This window comes from Pogona vitticeps, chromosome 14 (genome assembly GCF_051106095.1).
Source record: "Pogona vitticeps strain Pit_001003342236 chromosome 14, PviZW2.1, whole genome shotgun sequence".
NCBI classification, from domain to species: domain Eukaryota; kingdom Metazoa; phylum Chordata; class Lepidosauria; order Squamata; family Agamidae; genus Pogona; species Pogona vitticeps.
In genome coordinates, this window is record NC_135796.1 from 2,648,183 (window position 1) to 2,673,535 (window position 25,353).

The 25,353-nt window shown below is 48.6% G+C and overlaps 1 protein-coding gene, 1 long non-coding RNA gene and 1 other non-coding gene across 4 annotated transcripts; 1 reads left to right on the plus strand and 2 right to left on the minus strand.

Moving 5' to 3' along the window:
* Positions 1 to 5,295: 5,295 nt before the first annotated feature.
* LOC110082867 (uncharacterized) lies at positions 5,296 to 7,013 on the minus strand. The gene is made up of 2 exons (XR_013539160.1): positions 5,664 to 7,013; positions 5,296 to 5,475 (listed from the first exon to the last, which is right to left on the minus strand). It is a non-coding gene; the product is annotated as an uncharacterized LOC110082867 (transcript).
* A 1,168-nt stretch (positions 7,014 to 8,181) lies between these two features.
* LOC144584737 (uncharacterized) lies at positions 8,182 to 14,331 on the plus strand. Its single transcript, XR_013539161.1, has 2 exons — positions 8,182 to 12,049; positions 12,630 to 14,331. It is a non-coding gene; the product is annotated as an uncharacterized LOC144584737 (long non-coding RNA).
* A 943-nt stretch (positions 14,332 to 15,274) lies between these two features.
* Positions 15,275 to 25,248, minus strand: SLC35E4 (solute carrier family 35 member E4). Of its 2 annotated transcripts, none has more exons than XM_072983458.2 (3): positions 24,959 to 25,248; positions 21,419 to 22,896; positions 15,275 to 18,628 (listed from the first exon to the last, which is right to left on the minus strand). In XM_072983458.2, the coding sequence occupies exons 2-3, from the start codon at positions 22,053 to 22,055 to the stop codon at positions 18,204 to 18,206; spliced, it is 1,062 nt and encodes a 353-aa protein (XP_072839559.2). In that variant the 5' UTR covers positions 22,056 to 22,896; positions 24,959 to 25,248; the 3' UTR covers positions 15,275 to 18,203. The 2 variants fall into 2 exon arrangements, with proteins under 2 accessions (XP_072839559.2, XP_078237700.1); XM_078381574.1 differs by lacking the exon at positions 24,959 to 25,248 and adding an exon at positions 24,094 to 24,253.
* Between the last annotated feature and the right edge of the window lie 105 nt (positions 25,249 to 25,353).

Below are 25,353 nucleotides of genomic sequence, written 5' to 3' on the forward strand. Positions count from 1 at the left end.
TGCCCGATCCTCTCTGCTGGTGTCCTAGACCTAGACAATTCAAGGACAGTCATTAGGACAGTGGGTCCCATCACTGGGACGTCAGAGGTTCTCCAGGAGGACTCGCCAGCACAGCCAACAGTCACGGCTTCTAAATTCAACATCTGAGCCTCCAAATTACGGGAGCATCAGAACAATGGATCGACCTAAGGAGGCCATAGTCCTTATCTCCTATCAGAGTGCTGGGTCTCAAGCCAGTTGCGGCTGTCACCTAGCATAGATCTCTAGGCCAAAATCCTGTTGCTCTGCCAAGTAAATTGCACTAGAGTAGGCCTATTGGATCAATGGGGGTTTAGGAATCAATTCCTCCATAAGTCCCATTGATTCAAATGGGCCTACTCAAACCAAAACTTACTTTAACATTGTAAGCAGCAGTTAGAGTAGGCCCGTTTGAATGGAAGGAACTTATGGAAGGATTGACTCCCAAATCCTCATTGATCCAGTGGGTCTACTCTAATGTCATTTAATATGCTAAGGAACAGGATTTGGGCCATTGAATCAACTGTTGAAGGGTGAGTCGACACCTGTGTAAATTCCATTGATTCAGTGGGCCTACTCTAGTTAAGAGCACCAACCCGCCCTTTTATTTATTCCCAGAAAACAGACCCACTGCCATGGGATTCTCTTTGACCACCTACCTCCTCCATCCTTCGTGCTATGACCCTACAGCACTGAGCGATCTAGCCAGCTTATTCCTGCTTACCTAGGAGTAAATGCCATCGAATTCAATAGATTTTTTTCCCTGAGCAAATGTGCCTTGGGCTGCCTTGTGACTCAAGCCGAGATGTTTTGTCCCAAGGTAGAGGCACCACCGGCAGAGGTTTCTTTAAAGCGATCCTGAATGCCCTTCATTCGTAATGTTCTACAAAAGTGTGCTGCATTAGCAAGATTCTAACATGGCCCATTAAAATAAGGTTACTTTGAGAAACAGGGGAAAAAAGATGCAAGTCTTTCTGGCAGCACCAGCACCACGCGGCCATGAGGAAGATCTAAGGCAGGAGTGGCAAAAATCTGCAGTCCAGGGCCATCTGAGGCTTCCCAAGGCTGTAGTTTTTTTTTGGGGGGGGGGTGGTTTCCAGCCCCCCCCAACCACCCCAACCCCAAAACATCCCAGAAAATCAAGAGAAAAGAAGAGAAGATGAACTACCTTCAGCAGTAGTGGTAAAGATTTTTAATGGACAGCAATTCGCCCCACATCACTCAACACTGAAAAATATTGGTTTTTCAAAATTGGGTAGACCTCCAGTTCCTTCATTCCTTCCTTCTTTCTTTCCTTCCAACTTCCTTCTGAACCTCCATCCCATCATTCAAGGCATGCCGGAGCAGACCATGGTCCCCCCTGGACCGGCCAAAGTGCTCCATTCTTGACTTAAGAAACGAATCTGTTCTATTTTCAGCCAGAAAGGGCATGGCTGCCAGGAGCGACTGTACGTCATTTGCAGCATCCAGGAAAACGGGTATCTGTCACTCATACGAAAACATGGAGACGGGGGGAAGGATCAGGTCTCTTGGCAGAACGGCGTCCACACAGTTGAGCCAGAAGTTGGCACAGCTGGCATGGTAATAGCTACCCTGGTATATAACTGGATCAGAGTTTCCTGAAAGCTGACAAGGCAAGTGGAAGAGAAAGAGAAAAACAAAAGGCGAGTTAATAACCAGACGCGTGTCCCGCGGTGATAAGCAAGTGTTTAATTTTGCAGTCAGTCATAACAGCAGAGGAAAGCAAGCCAAGACCATTGTCGTGTGTTTTTTTTTAAAAAAAAACTCCAGGATATAATTTATATCCTTGCCTCCTTTCAAGTCATCCTCTTCTCACCTGAGGTTGCCTAATTAACCCGGCCGCCGGGATTCAGTCCAGAAAAAAAGTCTGGCAGAAGCAGCTTTGCGTTACTGCTGGTCTGCCACACTTGCCTTTGGATGGGGGTGCATTTCTAAAATAAGGACATGCAAGTTGTTCACCCTAACGGCCCCCACCGCCAGTCTCCTGCCTGAAGGAATTTTATTTAAACTATTTTTACCCTGTCTTACTCCTTTAAAAAAAAGGACCCAAGTGATTTACATCAGTAAAAGGAAATATTTAAAAGCTAAAAACAAAGTATGTAAGTATTTCAAAACAATCAACTAAATACTGCACTGAAAACATGAAACGAAACCAACGCCAAAAACATTCAAAACAACCAGGAGCAACACTCCGGTTAAAAACTCCTTCCAAACATCTCATTGCTCAAGCGAAGCCAAACAGAAGAGAAAGGCCTTGTCTGCTTGTGGAAGATTGATTGATTGATTGATTGATTGATTGATTGATTGATTTGATTTGATTTGACTTGATTTGTACCCCGCCCATCTGGTCTATAAGACCACTCTAGGCCAGGCGTCGAAAAATGGAAGCAGCCGATTTGTTCCATGTCAACGATTGAGGAGCAGGTCTTTTGCAAAGTGAATGGGTCTTAATTGCCAATCCAAGCATAAACCAGCTTCAGATACTTGGCGTTACAGGAGGGACAGCTGCAAAAGGATGATGTTTCTGGACACGTCTATTTCCATCTCAGCTGCAGTGAAGACTGAGAGGGAACAGGGGTGGCAGGAGATGCGACCACAGCCCCTTCTAATCAAAAAGTCCCTGAGCTTTAACCCTACGAGGCCTGGCTCCACCACGCCGCTGGTTTTGGATGACAAAGGTCTTAGTCTTGGCAGTGGATTTGCTACAAGCTTCACCAGGATAGCAAGCGTTCTCATTTGCATCAAAAGTGGTGGGATCTCCGAATCGAAGCTTGGTTAGTGCTTGGACAGGGGAACAACAGCTGGGAAGACTATTTTGTTGGTCTTTTTTTAAAAGGGCTTTTCCCCATCAGTTTCCACACTGGGAAAGTTTCTCAGAGATCAAAAATGCAACCAGTTCTCTGACGCTCTTCTGTAAAAGCTAGCAGATGACCCTCCTGGAACGCCTCATTGCCTGGGGACGGGGGCTGTAATAGCAGCCTGTCCAAACCTTCCTCCCAGTGCTCTCCTCTGCGGGTCAGAGTTTGGGCAAGCTGTGAGCAAGGAGAATCCATACAGTAAGACTGCAGTATTTGCAGGAAATAGGTTCCACCCCCCCCCCCCGTGGATGCTGAAAAAAAAATGAGTTAGTATTGAACGTTATACGTTGCATGGTCTCTGGCTCACTCTAATGGTTAGTTCTTGTAAATGCACCCTGGAAATGCATTTAAATAGGTACCGTATTTCTGGAGCTTTTTATTTAGTGTTATCAGTCAGTGTATACGTGAATCAGTGGATACTAATCTCATGGATAGGGGGTACTACTGTATTAAGTGATAGCTCTCCCATCTCTGAGATACCCTTCTGGTATATATATTGTTATCTTGGAGATAAACAGCCACCCAACCACCAGTTTATCACTCGTTTTCAAAAGTTTGGGCAACTGTGGCAGACCCCCCCCCAAAAAAAAATGTTGTGTGCATTTACTGTTTCGATTGCATGAGTGTTATTGTGATGGAATTGTACAGAATTTGATTTTAAAACATTTCCCTGAAAGAACGAGGAAAAGTCACCTGGGGCTCCGGATTCATCTCGGTTAGGCAAACTCCACAGACCTGTGTGGCGGGTTCTCGGGGCGGAACCGACAGACAAGGATCCCTTCCCACAGTCGCTTCCAAAAGCTGAAAATTATTTGGCAGAATCAGAGAGATAAAACACAAACATGGATCAGGGTTTTCGCTTCCCCTTGTGATAAAAAAAAGGACCGGCAGGCAGTTCAAGAAACTCCATAACTCAACTCATGCTTTGCATGAAGAAAACCATCTCTAGCTTCAAGGGCTCCTTTCCAACATCCCTGAAGAGCTACCATTGCCGGTCAGGGGAGGCAGACAGTTTCGGGCTGCCTTAGCCAGCTTTAACGGTCTTAAGAAATAGGAAACCTTCCCCTTAAATATTTCTTGCCACTCACCTTTGGAGAGGAAGGAGAGAACTCAATGCCTTTCTTTTTAATGGTTGCTAACTGAGACATAGTGCCCTGCTTTGGCCACATCCTGAGAGGGCAGGATTCTCTGGAAAAAGACAATAACGTTGGGAAAGAGAGAAGGCAGCAGGAAAAGAGGAAGAACCAATGTGAGGTGGACTGACTCCATAAAGGAAGCCATAGGCTTGTGCTTGCAAAAGCTGAGCCAGGCTGTTGAGGACAGAACATTTTGGAGACGGCTCATCCATAGGGTCAGAGGCAACGTGATGGCATGTAACAACAAATCGATACAGTGAATCAGAGATTCTTTGATGGGACTTAGCAAAAATCCTTTTGAAGCATCCCTGATATGTTACAAACTATTAAAAAGAAATGCAAAAGGTCTCCCCTTCCCCTGCTCTTCAAAGGAGAGCCCAATGGAAGTATCTGATTAAGGGGCTTCTCCAAAGAGAGCGCCAGGCTCTTTGGTTTCATCCCGACACTGGAATTGAACCAAAAAGGTGCAATCTTGCATGCAGCTAAAAAAAGAGAGTAGCCCCTGGCAGGGAAGCAGAAAAGTGCAGGTAAGAACACTCTGGGGATGGGCTGGTTCATGCCGGCAGTCAGTTGTCTGGTCACCAGCAAAAGAAACGAAACAAGCCCCGGCTGAGAATAGACTATGGTGGAGTTTTTACAACTTCACATGCTGCCTCTCTAGGAGGTATGGCTGGAAGGGACTTTTCTGGGCTGGGGTGAACTGTCAATCTATCCAGCCCTAACCAATCATTCCCTCCTACCTCTGAAGTCAAAGGGAGTCCCTCCTCTTTTTTTCTCAAGTCTGTTGCTGAAAGCAGTCATGTTTGTCCGTTTGCTGTTTAATCTGTTCAATTGCAAGTAATTAACTCTTTTTATTCTTTCCCCTATTAATGTCTCAGAATGAGTTATTGAGACAGAAAGGGCCAGTTAGTGAAGAAAAGGGTGGACTATTCTGGGAAACATGAAACTATTTTGCTCTTTAAATTCCCTGCAATTCTGCTACACAGCTAGAGGAATATAACCAGAAATTCAGAACTCTGCAACAGACCAAACCGCAGGGACAAAGGCTCAAGTAGTCAGATCCTTTGACTCCCTATGAACAAAGTTTTCTACATTCCAGTCCTCTCCCCTGCTCTCCAGAGCCACAACACTTTGTGCCACCAAAGGAAAAAAAAGTGGCCTGCTTCTCCAGTATAAGCAGACCATCTCTGTTTCTCTTATATGGAAGAAGGGAAGCCCTTTCTGTAAGAACATGGTTGATCTTCTCCTGCCCTGTCGCTGCCTTCAATTCTCCTTACCAGCATCTGGAACTGGGAACGACCGACCGAATACGAGGAAGGAGAGGAGATTATTCCAAGCCAAATCCACGTCGCGCAAAGCCTGTTGCAGCTGATCGCCGGCCAGTCTCCGAGCTTTCATCCCATCTTCTAAACGCTTAGCGACCCGGTAGACCTCTGTCAACCCTGCGGGCAAGAAGAGATGCCATTGGGAATCGCATCCCACGGAGTCTCAGGCAGTCATTCCTAAACTGACACCTTCTAACATGTGCTAGACTACAACCCTTACAATCTCAGCTGGATGATGGGACCTGTAGTCCCACACCTCCAGAGGGTTGTAGTCCAGCACATGTTAGAAGGTGTCTAGGCCATACCTGAGATATAAGCAGTTCCAGGGGTGGAGAGCAGCACCTCCCTGCACACAGATGGGTGGCTGATGCCCGCAAGGATTTTGTTGGCCTTCGAGATGACCTGCAAGAGGAGGCAGGAAGAGAGAGGTGACTAGTGCCGAAAGGATGTCCCGTGTGCAAATCCCACCGGTTGGCCCCATCACTATGTCTCCTCCTTCTAAACGCCCTGTGTGAATGGCTGGTGCTTTGTCGGCATCGAAGACAAAACCAGATGACCACAAAACAACACCTAAAATAGGAAGTCTGGAGGGAAAACATGTAAAGGCATTTTTGAATCAAATTTTTCTTTCTTCAAAATAATTTTCTCCCGCCTTTTCCCCTTGACACAGGGACCCCAAGGCAGCTCTGGCCTCCATCCCACCTTTTCCTCCCTAACTGATTTTTTTTCTGGTTAGAGAAACAAAGGAAGGAGTAAAAAGAAAAGAGGAGAGAGCTTCAAACCAAAAGCAGCAGCAGCAGCAGAAACATCCATAAAACTCTGTGCAGGCGTTTGGCACAATCCAAACCTGGCCTGCAAGAGAGTTCTGAAAACAGACTTTTTTGCATGTCTGTTTCCCATTCTTTGCCCACTGGAGGTTGGAGGTCATTCCGGTTATTCTGAATTCACGCGCCGCAGCTAAAAACGAAGGCCAGAATCCTCTGAGTTCACCCAGCCAGCCTCCATCTACGCTGCTCCAAGGTCGAGAGGTCGGCGTACCAATTTGCCGTTGCACGCTGAGCAACGGGCACAATCCCACCGGCCTATGCTGACTTCTGAACTTGCAGCAGTTCGTCGGTGAGATCCGCACCAACTGTGTCGCACCGGAATAAAAATGGAACAGGATTCTGGCTGAAGATGACGCGCTCCTTCCCAATGAGTCCTTAAAGTGGTTTGTTTTTGAAAGAAAATCAGCCAAGAGCTGATTTATTTCTCCTGTACAGTACTTTGTTTTCCACTTTTTTTATCTTGAATGATCAGCTGTAACAATCAGCATATTTTTTTCATTAGAGGATGAAAATCAGCAAACGTTTTGAATTTTACTTCTCCCTTGATCCTCCTTGTTCTCCCCGGGCAACAAAAGGGGCTGAGATCCTCCTGAACAAAGATTTTAAAGTAGCGTCCCACGAATATCACGAGGAACACTCCAGCTCTCTGTTCATCTTCAAAACCATCATGGTGTGTCTTCCCCCTATTTGTGGCCCCTCCCTTCCTTCCTTCCTTCCTTCCTTCCTTCCTTCCTTCCTTCCTTCCTTCCTTCCTTCCTTCCTTCCTTCCTTCCTTCCTTCCTTCCTTCCTTCCTTCCTTCCTTCCTTCCTTCCTTCCTTCCTTCCTTCCTTCCTTCCTTCCTTCCTTCCTTCCTTCCTTCCTTCCTTCCTTCCTTCCTTCCTTCCTTCCTTCCTTCCTTCCTTCCTTCCTTCCTTCCTTCCTTCCTTCCTTCCTTCCTTCCTTCCTTCCTTCCTTCCTTCCTTCCTTCCTTCCTTCCTTCCTTCCTTCCTTCCTTCCTTCCTTCCTTCCTTCCTTCCTTCCTTCCTTCCTTCCTTCCTTCCTTCCTTCCTTCCTTCCTTCCTTCCTTCCTTCCTTCCTTCCTTCCTTCCTTCCTTCCTTCCTTTCTTTCTTTCTTTCTTTCTTTCTTTCTTTCTTTCTTTCTTTCTTTCTTTCTTTCATTTATATGCCATCCCTTTAGGGAACACACTGTTGTGAGTAGTTTACAAATTAAAATTATACATAAAAAACCCCCAAATCCCCCATGATATTATATTCACTGTAATTGTTGTTCTTCTGTGCTGTTCTGTTGCCCCCGACTCATGGAGTCCCTATAAAGGAGCGCTTTCGAAAATGTCCCGTCCCCAACAGCGCTGCTCAGCTCTTGCAAACTCGATTCTGTGGCTTCTTTAGGGAATCAGTCCATCTCACATCAGGTCTTCCTCTTTTCCTGCTGCCTTCCACTTTCTTTCTCCGCATTATGGTCTTTTTCCAGAGAACTCTGCCTTCTCAGGATGTGCCCAAACTAGGACAGCCTCTGTCTCAGCATTTTGGCCTCCAGAGACTGTTCAGGCTTGATTTGATCGAGGACCCCCTTGTTCGTCTTTCCGGCAGTCCAGGGTACCTGCAAAGCTCTCCTCCAGCACCACGTTTCGAACAAATCCATTTTTTCCTGCTAGCTTTCTTAACTGTCCAGCCCTTACACTCATACATGGGGATTAGGAATACAAGAGTGTGGACAGACCGCATTTCTGTAATGCCATAAACAAAACAAAAAAAACCTTTGAAAACCTGGTTTTTGGAAGGTGAAAAATTTATGTGATGTATCAGCAACGTTCTTTAAAAAGTTGCAGATTCCAATGGAAATAATAATAATAATAATAATAATAATAATAATAATAATAATAATAATAATAATAATAATAATAATAATAATAATAATAATAATAATAATAATAATAATAATAATAATAATAATAATAATAATAATAATAATAATAATAATAATAATAATAATACTGGATTGTTCCATGGTTTAGGCATCTGGCTGCAGGGCCAGAGGTCAGCAGTTTGATTCCCCCACGGGGACTCCTTGATAGGGGCTGGACTGGATGACCCGAACGGTCCCTTCCAGTTCTGCAGTTCTAAGATGATGATGACGATGATGATTACAGCTGGTGAGCCTCCCCCCAAGCTGCCATAAATAGAAATGTGCAATTTCGCAATCTAACCAGCAGAGGGAGAAAAGATTCCATATATAACCAACAAATCCATCGGATTAAAAATAGCAACACGTTCCAATCTATAAAGGTCTTAATGTGGGGAAAAATAGAAAACTCCAAGGAATGGACAAGGTGAGAAAGGATATAAACAAGGACTGTAAAACTCACGAACTCCCCTATCTTCAGGGGAATACGGCAGCCTGCATATGCAGCTTAACAAAAGAATTCATTCATTTATTTATTTAAACTATTTATGCCCCTACCCTTTCTCTTAAAAAGAGACCCAGGGCAGATCACAGTATTAAAAAAATAAGCAAAATTAAAAAGCTAAGAACAATGCATCGTTACAATATTTTTCAAAAAAATGATGCAAATATTAAAAACAGGACTAAAGCCACGTCAAAAACAACCAAGATGCAACAGTCCCATTTTAAGCACCCCCTGGAAAAGCCTGTCTGAAGAGAAAGGACAGCCAAGATGGGGCCAGGCTGGCCTCCAGTGGGAGGGAGTTCCACAGTCTGTGAGCAGCCACAGAGAAGGCCCTTCTCCTCTGTCCCCATCTGACGCACCTGTGAAGGTAGAGGGACCAAGAAGGAAAGGAAAATTCACACTCCCCCCCCCCCCCGGCCTCCTTGAAGCGCAGGCTGGAAGTTCGGAGTCAAGAGAAACCTGGGTGGCTTAGATACGGACGGGCGTCACATTACCTTATGGATCTGCTGCAGGCATCGTATCTGAGGAGAGGTCTCTGCATTCATCTGCTTTGCCAGCCTGGAAGGGAGGAAGACGTAAAGGTCACATCCACTGCAAAGCACGTTCCTCCTGCCCTGTCATCATCTTTTCTCGCTTCCTTCCAGACCTATAGCCAGTGAAGCTTTTCCATCACCTTACCCCAGTACCAAGAAAAGCTTTCTTTGACACAGTCATTATTAAAGGCACAAGAATGGAGGCCAGCGAGGGCTGGTGATGAACACCCCCCCCCAAGAGGAAACAATCATCCTATGCACCAGGAAAAGTACAGTAGTTTGCTTTTCTTGGTGCATATTTTTAAAGGTCCACACGAAGGCCTTTGAAATAAGGCACAGAGGAGCCAGAATTGCAAAAAAGGGTGTATTTTATAGGCAGACGGTTTCAACGTCAGTCCTCACTTTCATTACATAGGACTAATGTGCCTTGAATTAGGCCGGGGAATTTTGGGTAAAAGGGTTTCTAGGAATTTGGTTACTCCAGTTAGCAGAGTATCAGGCTGAAAAATCATGGAAATGTGGAGAGATCAGCCCAGTCTCAGCATCCTCTTATTGATTGCACACAAAACGAGTGCTTTCTAAAGTAGAAAATCGCTCTAAAAGCCTTCAAAAATAGAATACGTAGCTTTACTTACAGTTAGCATCGGCAGTTACAATCAGAAGGTGAGGGGGGAGGAACAATAGAGTCTCCAGACATGGGAAAAGCCCACATGCCTGCTTCTCTGAAGACAGCCAGGTGAAGAAGAGGGGGCAATCAACAAGACAATAGAAGTAAACGAACAAGAGGAAGGGGACGGTCAAAGGAGACTACAATACCTCTAATGCTTTGCAGAGCCGCAGAGCTTAGCACCCCAAGCTAGTTCGTCTTCCTTTGTACTCAGGCATGATCTCTCGTCATTTCTGCACCAGCTGTAGAGACCTCAGTGGATCTTTTTGGAAGGGAATCAGAGGTCCCAGCTTTCTACTTGGAGCAATTTCAGCAGGTGTCTGGGTCTTGTAGTCCATCTTCCCAATACTCACCCAATAGATTCACCTCTAGATTCCAGTGCCCTCTACATTTTGCTCCCCTGGGGCAAAGCCCTAGCAGCTCCACCCCCCTGACAGCCCTAGAGATGGGCACTAAAGTGTTAAAACCACAGAACAGGATGAAACCGAATTTTCTTGTCATGTCACTCATTCTGAGGCTTCTTTTCCTGCCTGGGGTCCCAAGGAAGTCTGGTGGCAACCACTGGGAAGTCAACCAGCACCCTGACCTCTGGCTAATAATAACTCCAAATTCAACGTTTATTTTTCTTCACAAAGGAACACTGAATGCCATTGGGGGGGGGAGCCACGAGGTCCTTTCTCCACCCTCTGAAGACACGGCTGGGTAACAGTTTTATTAGACCTCTAAAATATCACAATCAGAAGTCAGCTTTCAACTCCTACAGAAGCCTTCATCGGAAGAAACATACCGTTTCCCAAAATTATGGCTAAATGTCTGGGCCAGATCCCCATTTAGGTTCTTAGAACTGCCAAACTGGAAGGGACCCGATGGATCATGGAGTCTAGACCCTCTGAAGGAGGCCCGGCGGGGGGAATCAAACTCCCAACCTCTGCCGTCAGAGACCCAAACCACAGACCTACCCGGCAGTTCAAAGCACTTTCTAAAATGGGGCCTGAAATATTTGCTCAGAGGCTGCCGGTTTCAGGTTTCCGTTCTTGCTAGACGAAGGGCTGGCTGCAATTTGGCAACCTCCAGCGCGCCGAACGTTGCTTTATGTCACACGATGGACTGTAACTCGCCCAGACATCCCCCAATTAATAGACCTCTGCTCTTTTCCCCTTTTCTAATGGAATCAATTGACAAGGGGAGCAGGGGAAGAGACCCTCCACTTACTCAGATCGCCAGGCAGCTGGCTGGAACACAAGAAGGTGTCCACCAGGTGAGAGACGTGGGGAAAGCAAAACCGCTCCACCTGTCCTTCCAAGGCCAGGAAATCCACTCAGGTGCTTTACCTTTGCAGGAAGTTGGCTATGCATGCCTCTGCAGCGTCATCGTGTGAAAACTAAACAACACACACACCTCTTCCAGCGAGTTTCCCTGGGCCAGCCCTTGAGTTTCCTATAATCTCTATAAAGTTGTTAAGAGCACACCATCACAATCTTTTCACAAACCGTCGGACCTCTGTGATTTCATCAGGAAAGGAAAAGCCTAAGGACCCTCGTGGGGGAATGACCCTCTTTGGTGCTGGCCTGGTGCCAGGATCTTAAAGCGCAAGCGGGTTTAGATTCAACAGGTTAAGCTTTCCCAGGCACACAGTATTTGGGGGTGGGGGGAGAGATGGGCCAAAATAAATAAATGTTTCTACCCAAATTCCCGTTTGGCATGTCGTTTGGAATGGCCCAGGAGCTGTGCCAGAAAAAGCATCGGCTGCTTTAGTTGGTTTCCTTAAACAAAACAAAAAATAAGCTGCCTTTTTCAGTATTTCAGGCAGCTAACCAAAAGGATAAGCACTATGTAAACAGGGGAAGTTAAGATTTTGAGCGATGGCCGCTTTTGTTTGAAGAATGATGGTTATAATAAAGCAATGGGAAGCCCAATATATGAGTTTGCCACATAGCTAGGTTTCCAGCAAAATCAGCAGCTCTTACTTCCGAGGAAACCTGCTTAGGATGTCCTAGAAATCAGCCAAAGTCACATTTGGTTCTCCAGGGAGGACGAAATCTTGCTAGAAGCGGATCGTGGGGTTATGATCCTTTGAGCATAGCAGAGGCTAGACAATTGTTTATTTTAGCCTCGGCTGTTGTGTCTGCAAGAGCGGTGAAAATATTAAACAAGGAAAACATTATTTCCTGGATAGGAAAGCTTCCCTTCTTTCATTGATATTTTGTGTCCTTCTGCTGTTGAAGACAACGAAGCCAGGAGAGAAAAGGAAAAAGGTATCCTCATCGTAAAAACATATCAAAGATATTCAGCCTCTTAAAAGAAAATCAGATGATTTCCGTTTGTTCTAGACTTCAGGGTTTAGTAGCGTAACAATGAAAAAGAAATCGCTAAAGTTGTTTCCAGGTTTAGAAAAGGCTAACCAGCACGGCTCTGTTAGAAAGATATGACCAGGAATACCAATTGTTGTGGCTTGTTGTTTTTGGTACTGATGTTGTTTACTATTTTAGTATGGTGCATGTTTGATCATTTTTTAATCTTTATTTATTTATTTTATCTTTGTATACATCCTGTTTTTAGCTTTTGAATATCGTCTTCTACTGATGTAAGCCACCTTGGGTTTTTTTTAAGGAGAAAGGCAATGTAAAAACATTTTAAATAAATGAATATTCTACTTTTTAGCCACCATATCCAGAGTTTAGTTTTATTCTATTTTAATTCTTGGCGTGGTGCAACTGCTTTGAGAGGTTTTGTCCCCCCAAAAACGTAGCTTGCACATAACACAAATGACGAAGCAAATCTTCTGAATTTATTAAGAAAAATTAAAAATGCTAAGTCTTTTTTTTCTCCTGACAGAGGCTGTGTGACACCCCTGGATGCAGGAGGAAGACATTCAACAGATGCAGCTTCCTTCAATTCTGGGGGCGGCTGAGTTGCCAACTTTTTTTCTTGCTAGAGTTCAACAGCTGCATGAGAAACATCTAAGGCATTTTCTGCTCCTCGGGTGTCTATCCAAAAAAGAAGCCAAAATAGGATTGATGCAGATGAACAAACAAGGTATCAAAGCAAGGATGATATTCCTGTTAATTTTTCTGACACAATCACAGTATAAAAAGCCTGGGAGCCCTGCCAGACAGCAGGGACGAGGCAGGGTGACAGCTCTGGAACACAATGTTCTCCATGCAACAAACCTTGGCCATTCTCCTCCTAGCAGCAAGATGCAATTTTATTCATCCGAATGAGAACAGTGGAGAGAGAGGAAAAGTTGTGAAGTACCCACAACTAATTTTTTTTTTCTGGACCTCTTGACAAGGCATCAAGTATGATGTACAGAAGCCCTCGCCCATTGAAGAGCATGTTTTGGAAGGAAAGAGTAGGAAGAGATGAGTCTTCGGTGGATGAATCAGTTGGAGTTGCCGCATTTAAAAGTCTGGGTCTCAGCCAGGAAAGATGGAGTTCACCATTGCTGTGGACTCACCCTGCTCCCTAGTTTTCTCTTGGCCCCTTTTTAGCACAAATACATGAGCCAGCGATCCGGTCTACAATTCAGCCACTCATAAGAAAACCGGCAGAACGGGTTTCAAAACGGTCAGGTGAGAATCTCTTCCTTGCATGCATGTCACAGCAAAATACGTGGTTTGATGGTTGTTGTGGGTTTTTCCTGCTCAAAGAGCCCAAAAAAACCACAACAACCATCAGATCCCGGCCGTGAAAGCCTTCGAAAATACAAAATAGGTGGTCTCCTTATTCTCTAGAAAGGAATCACTGCTTTGCACAATATGCAGTTCAACCCTTTGGGAAGAAATAAGATATAGAGGGTTAGACACAAACCTATTTGATTATTAGGGTCTCCAATGGACCGGTGCCTTTAAAACCAAATGCACTGAACTTTGTTTTCCTTTACTGCTTCAAAGAATGAGAAATAAAGCACAACATTTTTATTTTGTGCCCTGGAGTGCCTCTTTTTCTTCTATTCTTTCTGCTTTTTTCTTAACAGTGAATAAAAATTTGAACAAGTTTAATTTCTACACGCCAGCCTGCAGAGCGGCAGGACCAGTAAAAACCACCTGCCCCCATTTCCTCCGTTCTTGTTCCACTTTTGCCTAGGGTGTGTCCGACAGAGGACAGCCCTCTTTTGAAGATGTCCGTATAAGAACCATCCAGCCCAGGTTTTATTTAAAGGCAAAGATCCAGGCTGGGGGGTGGGTGGGTGTCAGAGACCCTGAAGCTGTTCATCTGCAGCGGTCCATCCATCCGTTACCTGGACAGGCAGTACACCTGGCACACGACCACCTGCTTGCAGCATTTCCACCTCGACGTGATGCATGGCGATTTGGTCTCAATCCTCATTTCTAATTTTGCACCCATCTTGTATAAATTCATGGGACGTGGGTGGCGCTGCGGGCTAAACCACAGAAGCCTCTGTGCTGCAGGGTCAGAAGACCAAGCAGTCGTAAGATCGAATCCACGCGACGGAGTGAGTGCCCGTCGCTTGTCCCAGCTCCCGCCAACCTAGCTGTTCGAAAGGATGTAAAAATGCGAGTAGATCAATAGGGACCACCTCGGTGGGAAGGTAACAGCGTTCCGTGTCTAAGTCGCACTGGCCATGTGACCACGGAAGATTGTCTTCGGACAAAACGCTGGCTCTATGGTTTGGAAACGGGGATGAGCACCGCTCCCTAGAGTCGAACACGACTGGACAAAAATTGTCAAGGGGAACCTTTACCTTTTATAAATTAGCGGACGCAACCCTATGCAGATCAGCATCCTCATTAGTAATGCATCCCCCCCTTTTTTTCCGGTGACATGTAAGCAGCCACCCAAAAATCTGGCCTATTTGATCTGTTCTCTCTGTCTCTGCTTGCAGGATCAGCCCCTCAAATGTAGAAATCGCACTGGAAACACCATTTAAGGGCTCCAAAAGAGCATCAAGCCATGTTCCCCGGCAGAGGAACAAAGCCACGGCTTTTGTTTATTTTTTTCCCCCCAGCCACATTCAACAAAAAGGATTTTTTGTTCAGAAGCGCCCAGTGGAGTGTTTCGGACGGGCCAGCTCCTGTGCCGAGCGATGCTCTGAAACATTTGGAGCATGTCTGGTGAAAAAAAAGCCGCTTCAGACTCCTTTAATTCCACAATCTGGGACAAACAAGGGTTCATACGGTGTAGGCCACAAAGCCTCCCACTGGAGTTTTCTCCGGACGGCCAGGATCCCAAAGGCAGCCCGGGCCAGCTCCGGGTTGCCATAGCAACTGGGTGCTACGGGCAAAAATAGCAAGGCCTGGCTCCGTCTGGCCTTCTTTACTACCGCGCATGCACCGGCAGAAAAGCAAAACCTTTGCGAATGATCCTTTCCTCCCGCCCTGTTCTGTATTTTTCCCCTTTTAATCAAACAGCCGCTGGGTATAGAAACAAAGAGTGGAGGGTGGGAGGAAGATGGGGGCTCCTGCCGGTTCCCTGCCTCCTCTTCCCTCCCGAGGTCATTCGAGGACACCACACACTCGTTAAGACAAAAATAGAGCTTTATTCAAAGCCGTCGGAGATGCCCGGGCCCTGTTGTGTGCTCTTCTTCGGCCAGCGGTGGGGCAGGGCCCCCTCCGCCACCCTGGCCCGCCGGGCCCTCGTGAACGGCAGAAAGACACAAAATCCATCCACCTGCTCGGTTTCCCTTCGTTCTTGTTGTCTTTAAATAGTTTTCTACCCGGCTGAGGCCGCCGGTTGCATGACTGCAAGAATTGTGCCTGTTAGAAGAAAGGGTTTGGTAGCATCAGCAAATTTTTTAAAAAACTGATGGATACAATTCTGGAAATAAATCCGGTTATAGGTGTTTAAACATGCACCAGTTCACACAACCGGCTACAGACGGTGAAATCTCGGCCACCACAGTCTCCCATCCACCTATGGGGGGCATTTCTACCGGTTTCTTTTCTATCACACCTTTCTGCTCAGGAGCCCATGGTTTTCCACCTCCTTTATCCTCACAAGAGCCCTATAAGGTAGGCTAGGCTGGAAATAAAAAAGAAGACCATGGTTTACAAGGTCAGGCTCACACGCTCCTTATCCTCGTGAGCTGGCTTCCGTGAGCCTCCATTCTGATTCAAGAGCCCCACAAATTCCCATTTTGTCCAAAACAGGCGAACAGCCGTTCGCTAGCCAGGATCGGAAACCGTGGTTTATGAAGCCAGATCCGTCCTCTCCGAATAGACTCTGGTTTAAAACCACACAAAGGACATGAGGGATGATGGAGGGATTTCGGGTCCTCCTGGCCCTTGGCTGGCAGTCTTAGGCGTAACAATCATGCCGGTTCTGGTGCAATTCTCTGTGCTTTATGGAACAACCAGGGTTAGGTGAATCAGGCCCAAAACTTAGGCTGGAAAACCTTGTGAATGAAGCCATGGTTTCGTCAACTAAATGTGCCTTGCGTGAGCTCAGCTCAGGCACACAGAAACGCCTCGGCCGTCTTTAATTCCACCATTATCCTGACCACCCCATCACCGTTACATAACTGTTTATATACTAGTGAACATTTAGTCGTGAGCACCCTGCACTCATGAACACTTCCGCTTAGCAATAGACTGGCAATCCTATCAGTTGGCTAACTTTCCAACACTGGTTTGGACCAACAGCCCTTGAAATCCACACTAGGCTGACTCGGGTGTGTGTGTATGGGGAGAATCCCCGTGTGGAAATGACGGAGAACTAATCTATATTAGCAGATAAATCAGGACACATGGTTCCATTTCAAACTGTAAAACTGAATGCTCTCCCCGGCAGAGATGAAGAAAATACCTCTGCATGCAAAAAAACAGGGGCATTTTCAAAATATTGTTAAGGGGGATTTACGCAAATCCAAGCAACTACGGTGATGTCATCGGCACATACAGATCAGCCATTATTCTTTTAAAAATGGGGGATATCCCTTAAAACGGACACACATTCCAATTTTGTTTTTCACCCTGTGACGGATAATACTGACCATGCTCACCCAGCGGGCTAAAGGAATGCATTTCCGTAAGAAAGCACGCCATACGCCAAAAGCAAATAAGCACCAAACCTTAAATGCACCGTTCAGGGTAGGAAAATAATAAGAGGTAAACTCATGAAGAAATGTGTCCACACACACTCTCTCTCTCTCTCTCACTCGCTCGCACACAATCGCACAATCCACAGGGCTCTGTCCAGCAGAGTGAAGCGACAGCTATCCCCCATGAATGCCCCGTACACGACAGAACAATCTTCTCTCGCTTGCATGCAAGTACATACGAAAACATCTACACTTCCTCTAGTCCATCCAGACGACAGCAGTAGTGAAAGAACAGAAACAATCGCCCTCTCCTCCACCCTGGTAGATGGCAGTAGTGAATGGAGCCCCTCGGGCTCCCTGGGGCTCGCCCAGATGAACAGCCCTTCCTCTGCAGGGCAGGATCCCACGGTCGTCGTTGCTCTGTGCCGTTGGTCCAGAGCTTTGTGTGCGATACGGAATGCCTATTTAAGGGGAAAAGGAAGTCACGCTGTGGGCATCGTCAGTGCAAGGTGCCTTCAGGCCACCTTAGTCGTCAGTGGGGGCCTCGATCCCAGCACCGGCGCATCCGCATGCAACATGCAGAGACCTCTTGACCCATTCAGTTCCCACAACGTTTTGTTTTTCAAGGAAGGAAGGGAAAACACGTGGCTGCCCTCCCCACCTTTAGTGCAAGGGCGCTTCGGTTACGAAGCAGCGAGAAGGATCAACATGAACCAAACTGGGCAGCTGAGATTTCGCTGCTCACTCCCACCCCCACCCCACCCCACCCCACCCGGAAGAGCGATTCGGTAAAGAGTTCCCAATGACTGTTCCATCGTCCAAGGTTGCTTTCTAGTTCTTGAGTTCTGAATCTCTCCGAGGCAGAAGCTGATGCCACCGGGGGGGGTGTGTGTGCTTGGTTTTATACCCCTGCCACATCTGCTCCATCTCCCCAGAGGCAGCATGTTTGAGCCACAGTGCTGAAGGTGAGGAAGACACCTCCCTTCTTCTAGAAGACGTGCACAGTGGGCGACGCCAGAAGCCTGCCTCTCACAGGCTTATTTTCTGCTGGCGGCGTTTTTTCTCCTCTTTTTTTTTCCAAATGTGTTCCAAAATTCAAATGCGCGGCTTTCTCCACAGCCTGGTCTGTGCAAGGAAAAAGATGACTTGACCTTTAGAAAGCTAGAAATCCATGGAACGGAGTTACGTTCTTTGGTCGCTGTTGGCCCACGTGCAGGATGGTCTGGGGCTACGTGAGGACTACGATTCAGAGAAGTGAGGTTTCCCAAGATTCTTCTGCCCACCTGCCATGGTATCCCCGGTCTCCCCCCCCTCTCTCCCAGTCCTGGAAGCCTCACCCTTTGACAGATGCCCATCCTTGCAGGGCGGTGAACACGCTGGCCACCTCCTGGGGTCAACAGAATCCCGCCTCACTCGTCTTTCTCCTGGCTCGCCCAGCGCGCCCGCCAACAGGCTGCGATGCGCTCACAGTGATGGTACATGAAGACCCCGGAGAGGGTGAGCGCCACGCCCGCGTAGCCGAGCAGGGTCAGGCGGCTCCCGAAAAGCAAGTGAGAAAGGAAGAGGTTCCCCACCACGTTGAAGTTGCCGAGGACGTGGATGGTGAGGGCCGAGGTCAGCGAAATCACCGAGAAGCTGGCCAGGTTGTAGAGCACCGAGCCGAGGCAGCTCAGCAGGAGGCAGCCCCAGAGGCCGCCCCCGTAGGCCAGGGTGCCGTCCCACGCCGGAACCACTTCCAGCACCAGGGCTGCCCCGAAAAGGATGCAGAAGCTGGGCAACGAGGTGAGGCACAGCAGGCGCAGGGAATCCAGACGCTCGTCCTGCAGCAAGGTACCTGTCAGAGGAGAAAGACACAGGTCAATGGGAAGCCCTCTCCCGGGGGGGTTTAGCCTTTGAAGACAGACCTACCTGGGAGGAAGGAAAATCTCCCAAGGATATAAGAGAGAGAGAGAGAGAAATTCCGTAGATCAGTGAGTGGTATTCTCACACTATCCAGAACATACGTGCAGAGTTCTGTTTATTCAGGCAGTTTACAACCCTCACGGTCTTAATTCATACGCGAATACTAGTATTCGCATATGAATTTACAACCATATGAATTTGCATATGAATTTACAACCGTCACGGTCTTAATTCATAGTAAAGGTTCCCCTTGACATTGAGTCCAGTCATGTCCGACTCTAGGGCACGGTGCTCATCCCCGTCTCCGAGCCCTAGAGCCAGCGTTTGTCCATAGACAGTCTTCGTGGTCACGTGGCCAGCGCGACTAGACACAGAACGGCGTGACCTTCCCACTGAGGTGGTACCTATTTATCTACTTGCATTTTTGCATGCTTTCGAACCGCTAGGTTGGCGGGAGCTGGGACAAGCGACGGGCGCTCACTCCGTCGCGTGGATTCGATCTTACGACTGCTTGGTCTTCTGACCTTGAAGCACAGAGGCTTCTGCGGTTTAACCCACAACGCCACCATGTCCCACATCTTAATACATAAGCGAATACAAGTATTCACGTATGAATTTACAACCCTCACAGTCTTAATTCATACACAAAGACAAGTACATAACTTTCCAAGGAGAGAAAGCCCTTCTTCACTTCCCCATCTCCCGAGAGTGCTTCCCATTTCCAGATGTTCCCTCTGCCAACTCAGCCTTCTTTCTTTCTTTTATTATTTATTTACTGAAAATATTTCCATCCGGCCTTTCTCTCCCCCAACAGGACCCGAGGTGGCCGACATCATTAAAACAGTATTGAGAAGCTAAAAATCTTAAGTCTATCATTATTTTTTTTAAAAAGAACGAATCACGTATTCTATTCGAATGGCAACAAAGATCCATATTAAACCAGTTCAAAACAGCAGAGCACAACAATCCATTAAAACCTCCTTTGGTTTTTAATGCCCTCGCTCATCACACAGATGATGCAATGTGTGGTCCAGTGGCGGGTCAGTGGCTTGTGGGAAGCTGTCCAGCACAACAGACAGCCAACTGCACATGCCTTTCCTCTGATGCTCAGAGGCGTACGGGCACATCCCGTCCTTTTCAACAGGGTGTACGCAGGGCAATTTCCTAAAGGGTCGTAGTCTGGAGACATCATTAGTTAAAGAAGGCTGCTGGGTGGATTTCCAACCTCAGACCCCAACATATCCCTTAGAAAGTTGAGATGCTCTTCCGGTGACTCATTTATGTTAGCAAATCCACACACACCCTTTCAAACAGAATTATTGTACTGCTGCATTTCAGTTCTTTTTCATCCAGGAGAATCTAGGTCCTGAGTTAAGAAACTAAGAGGCTTCTTTTACACCCACACATATTCTGTAAAAGTTAACACACTTGTTCTTAGGTTAAGTAGACAGAGGTTGAAGGGCAGAAACTGCTCTGCCCTTACAAACCTGTGTTCTTAACCTAAGAACCCATCACTAAGGTTGAAAGCTTGTTATTATTGTGTTGGAGAAACACGATTCAGGCAGACTTCAGTCTCTGAGGAATCTTCAAAACAATCCCTATCTAAGACCAATCACAAAGGTAATTTGCTAAGTCCGGGGTGTGAACAGAAGCTACTGTGACACCTGCATGCCATAAATGCTTAAGGATTTTTGTCTTCCAAAAACAGGTTAGCTATAATGTCTTTTCTCTCCTTCTGTCTTTCAGACACTTACATGAGTGGAAATTAGACCCTCCTTGATAGACCTCCCTCCTCAAAGAACTGTTAAATTTGTAGGTCACACAACTAAGCACGTAAATTTAGCGTGGGACGGACATAGAAGTTTTTATACCACTGGAGACAGAAGATGATCAAGCAAAATTGGCAAAGATATGCAATTCGCCCTCCCTGACTTTCTTTATCTGTCATTTAGAGAGGAAATGAGGCTGTTCCCTTTACAATTTAAAAGGGAAGGAATCCTTAACAGAACCTTTCAGGACAGAAAAAGAATAGAATAAACTAGAGAAAATATTTATGATAAGCCAGTTGGTCCCTAATGGTGATTCTTAAGGGTAGTTCAGAATAAACTCGTTTCTAGATTTGAACCCGTGGGCTGCTGAGGCCTGCTTCATTACCAAAAGGAGCAAATTTAAATGTGAAAACTGTTGTTTTCCCCGCCTGATCTTGTTGGTTTGTTTCTAAGACAACAGTCTGGGTAATGATGAATCATTTCCCCCAGCTAGTCTCTCCACGAAAAGACTTCACTTTCCAAACACAAGGTTGTGTGTGTGTTTTTCGGTACCCAGCCTTAAAAAATTCACTGTACCGAATGGAATTAATTAACCCAACACTGGCCAAGTCAAGGTTAAACATAAATCCTTGAATTCCTATTCCTCAAGGGAAAGCCGTCCAAGTCTACTCTATGCACAAGACAGGAAATTATGCAGATAAGCATCGTACACACAAGCTGTTCACATTTTATTCACCGGGCGTGTCCGGACATAAATAGTTCATGCCCAGCCACTGGAAATCTGCTTTGGATACACCTAGGATTGCCTGAGATGCTCCCACACGTTCCAACATCTCTCTTTGCAGTCATGAGGACTAGTGACTTTCTTTAGAGAAACAAAAAGGCAGATTCTGCTAAACCTGGCATGTTCCTCCGCTCTGTTCCCTGCATGGCGACGGCTTGAAATGACTTACTTTGCTGGATGGACTTCAGCCCGCGGAGGAAAGTGGCCGCAAAGAGGAAGCAGCAGCCGGCGTGATCGAAATGCACCTCCCCGACGATGCTCAAGGAAGCCCCCAAGCAGATGGGCCCCATGGCCGCGTACTGCAAGGGGTGGTGGCGCTTCCCCAGCAGGACCTTGGAGAGCGTCAGGGTGAAAAGCGGGGTGGTGGTGTACACCATCTGGGCAAAATCCAGTTGGACATAGTTGAGTCCCATGTTCCCGAAAGCCACGCTGGCGCAGAAGGTGACGCTCAGCAGGAACACCCGGACTTTGGCTTCGGGGCGGACGGCGGGGTTGGCGTCCCTGCCGGCCCAGAGTCTGGCCAAGGGGTGGCCCACCAGCACCGCCGTCAGCATGTGGAGGGAGGAGAGCAGCACCGGGTAGCGGAAGTTGTGGATGGCGAAGATCCACTTGTTCAGGCTGGACATGGTGGTGCCCGTGACCAGCCAGACGGCGACGGTGGCCACCAGAGGCCAAGCCGGCAGAGAGGGGGCGAAGCGCCTCAGCCCCCCGCCGGGGCCCGGATCCGGTTTCCAGGGAGAGAGGGGCCACGCGCCATCAGCAGAGTTCATCCCTCTTTCATTTCTCCTCGGAGAGGGCAGGCACATCGGGGACGGGCGGGCCGGCTGGGGCAGAACCCAGTCTCTGCGCAAAACAGCCGCGGGTCCGGAGATGCCAATGGTGGGGAAGAGTTCAGTCTGGAAGAGTTCCTCCTAGCCGAGCCTCCACCAAGAACATACGCTGTCCTTCACTCACTCTCTCTCTCTCTCCTGGCCGCCGGGAGAGGCATCTCAGCCCCGCTGCTGCTCGGTGTCTCCTCCTGTCATCCTTTTTCCAAACGCCCCTCCCGGTGAGTCACTGTGATCAGGTTTCCAGCGGGACCGCCTGGCCTGGCCAAAATAAATAACAATACTAAAAATTCTCTTTGTGGCTCTCACCCAGGGAATCTGGAGGAGGGGGGAATCAAAGCCGGGAAAGCCGCTGGAATCTCAGCGTCTGTCTCTCTCTCTCTCAGCATCCACGGAGGCCTGGATCCATTCCGTTCTGGGCAACCATTGCTGCTTAACATACCACTGCTGGGGCTCTCTTCTGCTTCCCTGTCGGGCCCGCTGGACGAGGCGTTTCTCCGCCACCGCAGCCAGAGGCTGCCTTGCGCTAGGGCCATGTGCAGGAGAGATTCCAGGCCGGGGAGCAGCCGGCGGAAAGGGTGATGATGATGCTTTGGCAGCCGTCAAGAGGCTCCTCCTCCTCTTCTCTAACCAGGGAGCGCATGGGCAGCGGTGGCAACATAAACAGCAACAGCAGCAGCCGCCCGGCGGTCGGGTGCGTGCGTCAGTCGAGGGAGCCCCGCCAGGCCGGCGGAGGGCGGAAGGTGGCGGCTGTGTGGGCCCCCCCAGGGCAACTCATCCTTGGCTCTTTGCCCCCGAGATCAAGGGGTACCGACTGCAGCTGGAAGAAAGAAAACGAAAAAAGCTCAGCGGGGAGAATCTTACATAAGCAGCGGGGGCTCCGAAGGTTGAGTCAACCCCGCAGCCTTTCCTGTTTGACTTAAGAACCCTTAAACCCAAAATACTCACTTCAAACCAGGGGCATAATGACCCTCAAAACAATGACAGCCCCTTCTTTATTATCTCTGCCAGCTGTTTGCCAGCTTCTTAATAGTTCATAATTTGTTGCTGTTGCTATGTGCCACGTCTGATTTAGGGCAACCCTATGAATGAGCCATCTCCCAAATGTCCTGCTCAGCTTTTGCAAACTCAAGCCTGTGCCTTCTTTTAGAGAGTCAGTCCATCTTGCATTGGGTCTTCCTCCTTTCCTGCTGCCTCCCACCTTTCCCTGCCTGAGGGTCTTTTCCAGGGAATCCGGCCTTCTCAGGATGGGCCCAAAGTAGGACAGTCTCAGTTTCAACCTTTTGGCCTCCAGAGAGAATTCAGGCTTATCATTTATAGCCTTGATTTATTTTTTTTTAGGTAAAGTTGCGTTGTCTTGACTAAACTGGGAGTCAGAACTGAGGAAGTCTGTAATCTGAGTTGAAAATGACTTAATCAAATGAAGTTACAAAGAAAACAAACAAGGTCAATTTTACCAAAAAAAATAAAAAGTATTGTCAATGCTACCCTTTATAATAAATTGAAACAAGTGGCAAATGTTTAAAATCATTGCAGTGAGGATGGGGATACAACCAACAGCTGTGCTGCCAATTTTGGGGGGTGCAAGATAGCACTGACTAGATTTTGGGGTGTGTGTGAGCGAGAGAGATTCCAGAAACGATACGGGCAGGGCTTTGGGGTCTACATCAATACACGCGAGGGGCTGCCTGTGGCCTGAAGCCCTCCCAGCTGGCCACCCCGTGACAGATTGCGAGCCTTGGCCCCTTCGTCCCATGCCATAATATCATCCTCCTGTGCCGTCAAGTCAACCCTGACGTCTGGCTATCCTTTCCAGGGTTTCCCAGAGAAAGAATACTCAGAAATGGCTGAGCGTGCCCTCCGTTTGGGAGGCCCTTCTGGGGACTGGGCCGCTTGCCCAAGGCTACCCGGGCCGGCTCTTCTCCCCGAGGGCACCGCGAGAGCCTGGCTTTGAAAGCCACGGACACCCCACCACCCCCCCGGGAAGGAAACGGTCGGCCTCCAGTTTGATACCGACCTGGCCTGCTGAGGATTTTTAGGACTCGTTTCTCGTGTTTCTGTGACCCCATAAAGGTCTGGTCCAAGCCAGAACGTGGTCTCCGGGAGGGGCTGCTGTGGACCCACTCCTTCATGCCCTCTGAAATCCTGCCGAGCTGGAAGGGACCCTCTCGATCATCATCCGATGATCATCATCCGACGTCCAGCCCTGGCAAAGGAGGCCTGGTGGGGGGTGTGGAATCGAACTCCCAACTTCTGGCTCCCCCAACCAGAGAGGCTTCAACCCATGAGCTTTCCAGACCCACTGAAATCTCCACCGAGAGAGAGGGGGGCCCTTCAAGTGGGGGGGGGAAGCAGCACCCAGAAACTGGGCTACCCGGAGAGGCACCCCCAGCTCTTCTCAAGCCCGCTGGGAACCCTGCTGGGCGGGGATCCTGGGAAGCCTGCTTGAAACCAGTCCCGGCATCTTCTAGGTTCTGGGACCGCTTGTCTCCCCCCAGCCCCACCCGAACTGCAGCTCCTTCCTGCCTGGAGGGTGGTCCAGCTCCGGAGGGGGGGGGGAGGAAGAGGAAGATGTCTCTAGGGATGTGAAACAACGCTCTCCCCCCCCCCCCTGCTGCTGTTCCTGGACTGTAAAAGGAGGAAAGGGGGGACAAGGGAGGAGAAGCCGGCCAGGGAAGGCGGGGAGGGGTGCAGGCGGGCGGGATCCAGAGGGTTGGAGGGCGCAGGTGCCTCCGATGGGGAATCGCGCCGCGTCTGCACCGGGTCGCCCTCCTCTCCTTCCCCGTCTCAGCTCCGGAGGGATGGAGGTGAGGATGATGGATACAAGGGGAAAGGGCGGGCTGGAGCCGCGGCGCCCGCTGCGAGGCGAGAGCGAGGCTTACCTGGGCCGGTGCGCAGCGCAGCGCAAGCGCCTCCGCCGGGTGGCCCCCAGGATCGCACCCCAGCGCCTTGCCTGGACCCGGAGCGGAGGTGATGGGGGGGGGGTCGGCCTGCTTGCACCACCCGCGGGGCCCGGGAGCGCGCACCAAGCCCGGCCCGGCTGCGCCCCGGTGGCCGCGATCCGCAGCGCTGCCCTCTTGCGCGCAACCCTCCTTTTAGCTCGCTCGCGCGCCCGCCCGGCGCCCCCTGCTGGCCCTCGCGGGGAAGGGCGCCCCTCCTCGACCCCGTTTCGCGGCCAGGATCCGAGCGCTCGTGGCTGCTTCAGGGTTGCGCTGCATCTTTGGGGGGGGGGAGATGTGTGTGTGTGTGTGTGTGTGTGGAGAGGGCTCCATCCTGC